This window comes from Branchiostoma floridae, chromosome 4, assembly GCF_000003815.2.
Source record: "Branchiostoma floridae strain S238N-H82 chromosome 4, Bfl_VNyyK, whole genome shotgun sequence".
Lineage (NCBI taxonomy): Eukaryota > Metazoa > Chordata > Leptocardii > Amphioxiformes > Branchiostomatidae > Branchiostoma > Branchiostoma floridae.
In genome coordinates this window covers 19,524,002-19,533,007 of record NC_049982.1, presented here as the reverse complement: position 1 = coordinate 19,533,007, position 9,006 = coordinate 19,524,002, and the positions used below count along the sequence as shown (strand labels likewise).

Below are 9,006 nucleotides of genomic sequence, written 5' to 3'. Positions count from 1 at the left end.
ATGCTTAATTCTTATCGTTATGACCCAACGCGGTTCGCAATTTTGGCTTTCCCATGGACCCTGGTAAGATACAGAATGGACTTTTGCTTAGTTTCGGTACACTAAAAAAAATCATATATGTCATCTATATCAACAGGTCCCCCCTGGTTACTTGGTTTCGGTCCGTTGATGAGTTTTGCCCGGTTTATCTGGATGGGTGTTCCCGTGGCCGCGGCTCATTACGGAGCGCGCTATGGGGACTTTGTTCGTGTGTGGATTGCAGGAGAGCGGACCTACGTCATAACCCGGTCAGTACTGTCTCCGATATGTCATAACGCCGACAGGTTCTTTTGTAGGAAAACTAAACATACTGGTACCCCCACGTCTACACGCGTTACGTTAGATAACGTGTACGCAATTTCGCATCACCGAAATTTCGAAGTTTGGGCTTTATAATCAATGTCAATGATAGTGTGTTTAACTCGAATTCTAAGAGAGACCCATACACACATAGTGCCTACCTAATAAGCTAAGCTGACTTATCCCCTTCCCTCTGTTACAACAATTTCAACCATCGGAAGCTTAGGGATGAAGATTCACGTTAGAATGCGGATTTAATTGCAGATAGTAAACCATCTTCTTGTCAATATAGTAAAAGTACAGTCATAAATGGCTTTGTATTGAAACCGGTGTTTGCACTTTGCATTAATGTATGTTGTGTGACGCAAGTTAGTGTGACAATGTTAACATCGTAAATGTATCACCAGACCGTCCGCTGCCTGGCACGTCCTGAAGTCTAACAACTACTGCCGGCGGTTCGGCAGCAGGACCGGGCTCAGCACAATCGGCATGTATCAGAACGGCATCATATGGAACGGGGACGACGGCTGGAGGGTGCTCAGGGGGTTCTTTCAAAAAGGTGAGGGGGCATCGTTTTGGGGGTATAACATTGGAGGATATAAGATTTCTTGTATGTGTACATGGATGAGAGCAAATAAATGAAATGACAGAAAAGTTAGAAAATGGTATCACTAATTTGAGACAAGAAAAGAAAATTATAAACCCTTTCAACTCATCCAGCTCTCAACGCGGATACCCTGAATCGGGCTACGTCTGCAGCCGTGGACGCCACCTACCGGCAGATGGGTAACATTGCAGTTCTGCAGCAGAAGACAGCTGATGGGAAGATTGAGGCTCTGGACTTCCTGCGGCGGATCACACTGGAGGTCACCAACAACCTCACACTGGGCGTGCATATTGCAGATCGTAAGCTGCTATCAGTTATATTCTGGTCTAAACTTTGGTTTTAGAATTAATGACAAGGTGTACAGTATATAACGTTAATATACTGTAAATGTATGTTCGCGGAGATTTAATTTCGCGGTAGCGGGAAAAAGGACTTTTCGCGGTGGATTTAAGTTCGCGGTAACACCATAGACTGCAATCTAATATCATAATAGAAAAATGTTTGCGGTGGTTTTAAATTCGCGGTGAAGTGGTCACCGCGAAAACCGCAAACATTAATCCACCGCGAACATTTCTGCATTTACAGTACTTGGATATTTGATATTCCCTCTAATGAAAAAAAGTTTAAAATGTTCAAGGATCTTATATTGCATTGTATTTAGATGGAACTTAAAGCAGCAGCACAATAAAAAAAAAGATTATTGTAAGATAAAATTTGTGCTTTCTTTAATCTATAAAGGTGACCTAAATAACACAAAAAAACACAGCCTTAAACTTCATTATGTGACATTCACCCATCAATGGCTATCTATGTACAACCAGTTCTCTCATTTCATTAATGATTAATAATCGTCACTATTATGTTTTCCAGCAGATGATCTTGTAGAAAGAATCGTTCGCTACTTCAAGGCGTGGGAATTCTTCCTCCTGCGGCCTCCCATCATGTACCTGATGACACCTAAGCTGTACTGGAAGCACTGTCAGGCTGTGTGAGTCAGCGTTCCCATATCATACTCATAGAAAAGTGCCTGTACACACATGCCCTATTCATGAGAAAACTGAGTAATACAATCATCTATATCACTCTAAAAATAAAATGGACATACCGACAGCAAATGCTTTGCTTTTCTCGGTGAAATAGGTTCAAATTTGTTCAATGCCTTACAGCAGCATTACTTCCTGATCTGTACTCTTAATCTACACTTGGACAGTTTCACCAATTGCTTCTATGTTCTCCCCAGGAATGACTTGAATGACGCTATCGCTGAGCTTCTGACAAACAAGAGACAGGAGTTGAAAACAGTGCCACCTAGTGATAAACCTGACTTTGCCACCTGTCTGTTGCAAGCTGAGGTAACGATTTCTAAGCCTTAGAACAATAAAGCCAAAAATTTTTATTATCACATCTTCTTACTGATTGAGCAATGCTTTCTTTTGTCTCTTGAGCTCTAAATCACTGACTGGGAAAAATATCACCAAAAAGACTTACACCTATTTTGGGAAAATTACAAGCAATGTAACATAAAAACCATGAAGCTTGTATGTTTGAAACCCAGGAGGAGAAGTGAGCCTAGCACATGTGCAGCAGTGTGTACTGGAGGTGGGCGGGATGTTATAAACCCCAGTCCTAATTATGATAATGTTTGTAGGAGAGAGGAGAGGTGAGCCCAGCACATGTGCAGCAGTGTGTACTAGAGATGGGCAGGATGTTATAAAACCCCAGTCCTAATTATGATAATGTTTGTAGGAGAGAGGAGAGGTGAGCCCAGCACATGTGCAGCAGTGTGTACTGGAGATGCTGCTAGCGGGTACAGACACGTCATCCGTCTCCATGTACTACCTGCTGGTCTCCGTGGCAGAGAACCCGCAGGTCGAGCTGAAAGTCTTGGAGGAGATGAGAGACATCCTGGGTAAGGACTGTTCCAACTGTGTACATTTTTTTTTTCTGACCTGTTGTTAAAAGACATTAACACTTTACGGAAGAGAAAAAAAAGGTTAATGTAACATTGACAGATGCATGATAACATCTACACAGGAGAGCGTGACCCCACAAAGGCTGATCTGCCACAGCTAGTGTACCTGGAGCAGGTGATTAAGGAGGCCATGCGGATCAAGCCAGTGGGCCCGGTTATCATGCGCCAAGCAAAGGAGGATGACAGGTTTCTGACTTATATTTGATTATAAGAAATAGTATTACCTGTGGAAAAACAAGATCATAGTGGGAAACGACTTCCAAAAGTAATTTCATCAGGTTGGTAGAGCTGTTTCAATGCCTATCACTAGTATCAGACATCTTCCTCAGACAATAGTCTGCCTCTTGTTGCTACATGTAGCCAATCTAGGCGGCACTTTTGCAGCAAGACCACAATCCCAAATGGCTAAAATTAATGATAAGTCTGTATTCCCACTCATTTTGGGATTGCATTCTCTCAACAAAAGCACAGCCTACATTGGCTACAGTGGTGAGAAGCAGTACTCCAGTCAGAAGCTCTGAGGAACATGTCTGATAGGCATTGAAATGTAAGCAGGTGAGACACATTACTGGTTGTGCAAAAGAAACCTCCGGTATCAAGTGGCAAACTAAAATTTCAATATCTCCTTGCTTGACCTAAACGTACATACATTTTACTTTCAGTTTCTAAGTCAACTTTGATATCAATCATTTCCAATGAGATACTGTTTCAGGCACAGTATTTCTATCAGATACAAGGTTGACAGAACATTAAAGCTAAAGGGATTCCTTCTTGTGCAGGATTGATGGGATTGAGACCCCTGCTGGTACTAACATCATCCTGAACCTGGCAGACATGCACAGACGCCAGGACAACTTCCCAGCACCGGATGACTTCAACCCGCAGCACTTTGACAACAAGGTACTGTACAGTATTCATACTTCAGCCCATGCTGTCTTTATGCCCATCGCACAGCAGGAAAAACAATTGGCCATGCATCTGCGGACTTTGTTGACTGCACGTGTGACAGGCTTTAACAATGGCCATTCTGGGAATCTTATCTTTGATGTGGAATTGTATCACAGGAGGCAATGATACATTAAATTTCAGCAGCTTGTATGTGTTGGAGCATAGACTTAAAAACTATGATTACTAATTTACCTTCTGTTTCCTTTACGGTTCATTCCCTTTGCTGTGTAACCTCAGTTAGCAAGCAAAGAGAATGAGCCAGAGGTTATTACAGAAGTACAGACAACGGTACCCAAGCTAGTGTTTTCATCACCATACCCCTATTATATGGCAATGTTAACATTTCAATTACTCTATATTATGCACTCACTAAATTACTCACTCACCCACCTCTACAGGACTTCAAGGGCGAGTATGTTCCCTTTGGCACAGGTCCTAAGGGCTGCATAGGCCAGTTCCTGGCTATGATTGAGATGAAGGCCATCATGTGTACCCTGCTGCGCAAGTATCATCTGCGTGCAATACCGGGGGAGTCGCTAGAGGGCATCGAGACTCACTGGGACATCGCACAACAGCCTGTCAATGCTAGTTACATGTACTTTGAAGAGAGGAACTAGGCTGTCAGTTTCAGTGCAAAGTTGATAAGTTTTTAAATAAACATGCGTAAATAATCATCTATAACTTCAGAACTAAAACAAAGATTGTAAACTGTTAGGAATAAAATTGACAGAGGCAGATTAATGTTTGAAAAGTTTTACTTTAGCACAAACTTTGACGGGGGCTGACTGCTGTATTTTCAGCAGACTAAATAAAGGTTGTCATCACAATGGTTATACAATACAGTTTGCAAAAAGGCACTTGCCATTTAAGTGCTAATAAGGATACTATTCCATTTCTATTACTTAATGTTAATTACATTACAGGTGTTTTTCTTACATAATTTTGATTTTCTTCTTGGCGATTTGTTTACACTCGCCCTCCTGGCTGGAGAGGTGATGCATGATCTCCTTCACTTTCCTCTTCCTCTCTGCATCCCTGTGGACCAACACACATGTCTGTTACACATCTACACATGTCTGTTACACATCTACACACAAGTCTGTTACACATCTACACACATGTCTGTTACACATCTACACACATATGTCTGTTACACATCTACACACATGTCTGTTACACATCTACACACATGTCTGTTACACATCTACACACGTCTGATACACATCTACACATGTCTGTTACACATCTACACACGTCTGTTACACATCTACACATGTCTGTTACACATCTACACACATGTCTGTTACACATCTACACATGTCTGATACACATCTACACATGTCTGTTACACATCTACACACGTCTGATACACATCTACACATGTCTGTTACACATCTACACACGTCTGATACACATCTACACATGTCTGTTACACATCTACACACATGTCTGTTACACATGGACACCACGAGTACCAAATGAACAGCACAGGAAAACAGTTTTCAATCAATGACATCATTCCATTGGATAACTTTGCTTTGCATTACATGTAATACACATTTTACACCTGTAAAAAGTTTCTATAACCATTCGTGATAATTCTTTTGAAGTTTCACACTAGAAGTGAGTGATGAGATTTCTGTCAGCTGTATTGATTCTTAAAAGCCATCACAAAATTTATTAAAGACAAGGAACTCAATATATCTAATTTTTTTAGCTCAAGCAGAAACTCTCCAATGGGGATAAAAGCAAAGAGCACATTGCTAAACAATGCCCCTTTCTTTTGATGAAACACAAGTGTCCTCTCAGAGACAAGAGAAGAGTTGTGAGTACTGACTTGTCCATCTGCTCCTGGAGCTGTTGTCTGGCCAGGAACTGGGCATCCTTCCTGATCTCCCTCACAGCTCCCTTCATCTCCCTCTTGTGCATCTTCAGCAGCCGCTCCTTCTCCTTCTGTTTACGGCTCCCCTTCATCTTACGCTCAGGGTTGTAGCTGGGCAGGAAAACGTGCAAAATGTTTGTCTTTGCTAAATGTAGATAAGATACATGAAACTTACAGGATGACATTGCACAATTTGTAAGACATCCATAGTCAGGCTTTTAGCCAGGCATGCGTCAATGCGTCATCTGGATGCACTTTTCTTAGAATAACAAGAAATTTGATGCCCCTGGACGCCCTATACTGGGGAGAAAATCCTCTGACAAGCATGAAATTCTGATTGACCAGGGATGCAACCAGGTCATCTGTGGTCACAGTCTTCTACTGTAACATCTGTAACAGTATTTTTGCCTCTTGCGATACCTTAGAATGCACTGTTTAACTTAAAATCATGAAAAACTCTGCACCCCAGACCCCCCTACAATAGTCACTTACCGCGACTCACCAATAAGTTTGGACTCCCTATTATAAAATCCTAGCTAAAAGCCTGTCCATAGTGACACCATTTATAGGCAACTCATAGCAATACATACTCTCTACTGAACATATTAATTGTGGCTAATCATTTCAAAGACACCATATTAGCATCAGACAGCAGTGTTTACTTAATGGCTATATTGAGAGCAGTACTTACTCCTCATCAAACTTGGGTTCGTACAACTTGAGTGGTTTGGGCTTGAGTTTCTCATACTGCAGGGGAGGGTATGTGGCCTGACTGTGGTGGTCTGTCACAAGCTGGAGGAACTGGGACCTACCATCCTGAAAACAGGGGTCAGCAGATGGGTTAATGTAGATTTGAGGATGAACGGGTGTAATATCATGTACCTTACTAATAGGTGTAAGTGTTTTGGATATGTTTTGTGATAGTGCTTTGTAGATGGAGACCAAGGTCTAAGGTATAATATACGGGCAGCGTTCCCGCCAGGCATACGTCTTTACGTCTTTGGACGCATTTTTTTCTGGAAAGACGCACTCGGCTCGGCTGAATGCGTCCGTAAAAAAATCTGAAGGAAAGGCTGACCTGTACCACCAGTGTACAAAATGTATCTGGAATCTTTTAAAATATCTGTCTTTATACGAAGGAATCCTACCTTTACAATTTATACTTCAAATTCTTCACTTTCCGGTCATCCCAGTAGTCTGGGCATAGGGCGGAGCGCGGCACATTTTACAACTAGCGGACCCATGTCCGACACACCCTGCCACGAGCCAGTCTGAGCCGTCCGTTGCGCAATGTAATTTTTTGTAGTCAGTGAAATACATCTGAGAGTCAGCATTCTTTAACACTCGAAGAAATCTTATGCAGATTTTATATTCTGATATTTACTTGTCCTCATTTTCACGTATTTGTTAAAGATTTGTAGGTAATACTAGTATTGAACGAACAAACTGCTCTGCGCGAGTGCTGCACATCTCAACAAAAGTTCTCACACCGTGGGCAGTTGATTTGCAGTCGGTATCTTTGACAACAGGCCGCTAGCGCCAATCAGTCTAGATTAGCCACCAGGTCCAAATCCAATCATCTTGATAACCAATCAGCGTTTGATAAATGTAATGTTACACTCTGTCATTGGTCATCGGGAAAAACAAAACAAAAGTTACCGAGTATTAGCGCACGTGACGTTGGTAGCCGCCCGTGTCGTCTGGAGTTTCTTCCCTAGCTGCTAACAATTTACTATTAAAGTTTCCTCATTTATCCAAGTTAAAAAAAACGGTGTGCGGTAAATAAGTGAAGAATCCAAAACTATACACTTTATTTCTTATTTACAAAATTTCTCCTTCTTTCAAAAAGACAAAATTTGTGGCAGAAAAGGGGCCACAATATTGTTGTCAAGCGTCGATCGAGTCGGCTGTGCACTAGCGTTGGCGCCTCCGTGGCACATGGCGCGGCACGCCCCCCTCCCCTGACGGACCGTCGATCGCAACGCCCAGCACGTTGGGACGTCTTTCTGGCTACTGCTTCAAGGCTACACCGGCACTGATCACTGCCAAAGAGGCAGCAGATCGTTCTCCTTCGAGTAATGTATAACGTTCTTGATCTATTTAAAAAGAAATCCAGCCAAAGATTTCACGCCGAAAACGGGGTTACCTGAGGTCGCAGGAAACAAACGCACGCTCGTGGAAAATGACGGCAAGGCCTTGTAAAACCCCACCGGTTCGAAAAATTTGAGTAAAATCATCGGGCAAAATAGAAAAAAACACAAAGTGTGATGGCGCCGTTATTTTATCGTCTCGGAAAACTATTCGATGCGGGAGGGCGCAACATCGATCGCACGAGGTAGACATTTTTTTTTCAATGACGGAAAAAAATTGGCAGAATTTTTCCATGGGCTGACGAACTGGCTAGAGTCCTGTTTTGAAGCATCAAAAATCCAAAATTTTCATGTAGACATGTCTGGACAAATAATACCCGGGCCAGATCACGGAAGGCGATAGTTTTTTTTTTTTTTTCTTAATATAACGTATTTTGATGAAGAGGGTGGTCGTCGATAACTAAAAATGGGAGTAAAAGAGGCAACCGACATCCAATCTCAAGTGCGTGATTATCCTCTCAAATTGCAGGAAATTGTGTTCTAGAGGGTTTGAAAATCCAAATTTTCCTGGGGGAGCATGCCCCCGGACCCCCCTAGAATGCGAGCGCCTGCGGCGCTCGTCTCGCGCCTTCGGCGCTCATTACGCCCCTCCCAAATATTTGGACGCATACTTTCAAGAACCTGGCGGGAACGCTGTATACGGGTACATGCAGAATTAGCAGTTACATCATGTATATGTATAAGGCACTAAGATAACTGACAAAGTAGATTGTATTTGTATTTAGAATGCAGAAGCGCCTGAACATGTAGTTCGTGTTGAAAATGTCTGATTTTACAAAGTATAAAGTTACTGTATTGATTCTTGTCATGATAGATACTCACAACATCAACAAGTTAGATTTAGAGATTGTACACTGACCTAATCTTAAAATTATATCCAATAAACACAGAAAGCTTCATGCAGATAGCTATCAACTTTGACCTACCTGTACTTCTTGTGGATAGGCAGCCAACAGCAGGTGTTTTGACAGCAGGTCACTGATTGGTGAGAAAATCTCATGGAATGCTGGGAGATTCTTGTACATGTTTGCAAACATATTGGTGAGCTGAAGAGTAGCATGAGTGGCACTTATCCTGGAGAAAAGGGACAACATCAAGTTCCTTCATA

At 42.1% G+C, this 9,006-nt stretch overlaps 2 protein-coding genes across 2 annotated transcripts in view; one reads left to right on the top strand and one right to left on the bottom strand.

Moving 5' to 3' along the window:
• The window catches only part of LOC118413506 (aromatase-like), a 7,751-nt gene extending 2,908 nt beyond the window's left edge, over positions 1 to 4,843 (top strand). The window contains exons 2-10 of the mRNA XM_035816947.1: positions 137 to 287; positions 747 to 898; positions 1,060 to 1,245; positions 1,817 to 1,934; positions 2,187 to 2,298; positions 2,693 to 2,855; positions 2,981 to 3,104; positions 3,698 to 3,818; positions 4,265 to 4,843. Coding sequence (XP_035672840.1) covers positions 137 to 287; positions 747 to 898; positions 1,060 to 1,245; positions 1,817 to 1,934; positions 2,187 to 2,298; positions 2,693 to 2,855; positions 2,981 to 3,104; positions 3,698 to 3,818; positions 4,265 to 4,483 — 1,346 coding nt within the window. The 3' untranslated portion in view covers positions 4,484 to 4,843. The remainder of the gene's footprint in view (positions 1 to 136; positions 288 to 746; positions 899 to 1,059; positions 1,246 to 1,816; positions 1,935 to 2,186; positions 2,299 to 2,692; positions 2,856 to 2,980; positions 3,105 to 3,697; positions 3,819 to 4,264) is intronic.
• LOC118413614 (nucleolar protein 14-like) overlaps positions 4,607 to 9,006 on the bottom strand; it is a 12,971-nt gene continuing 8,571 nt past the window's right edge. Inside the window, exons 23-26 of the mRNA XM_035817140.1 lie at positions 8,825 to 8,972; positions 6,440 to 6,564; positions 5,704 to 5,859; positions 4,607 to 4,901 (exon numbers count right to left, since the gene is read on the bottom strand). Of these exons, the coding sequence (XP_035673033.1) occupies positions 4,799 to 4,901; positions 5,704 to 5,859; positions 6,440 to 6,564; positions 8,825 to 8,972 (532 nt within the window). The 3' untranslated portion in view covers positions 4,607 to 4,798. The remainder of the gene's footprint in view (positions 4,902 to 5,703; positions 5,860 to 6,439; positions 6,565 to 8,824; positions 8,973 to 9,006) is intronic.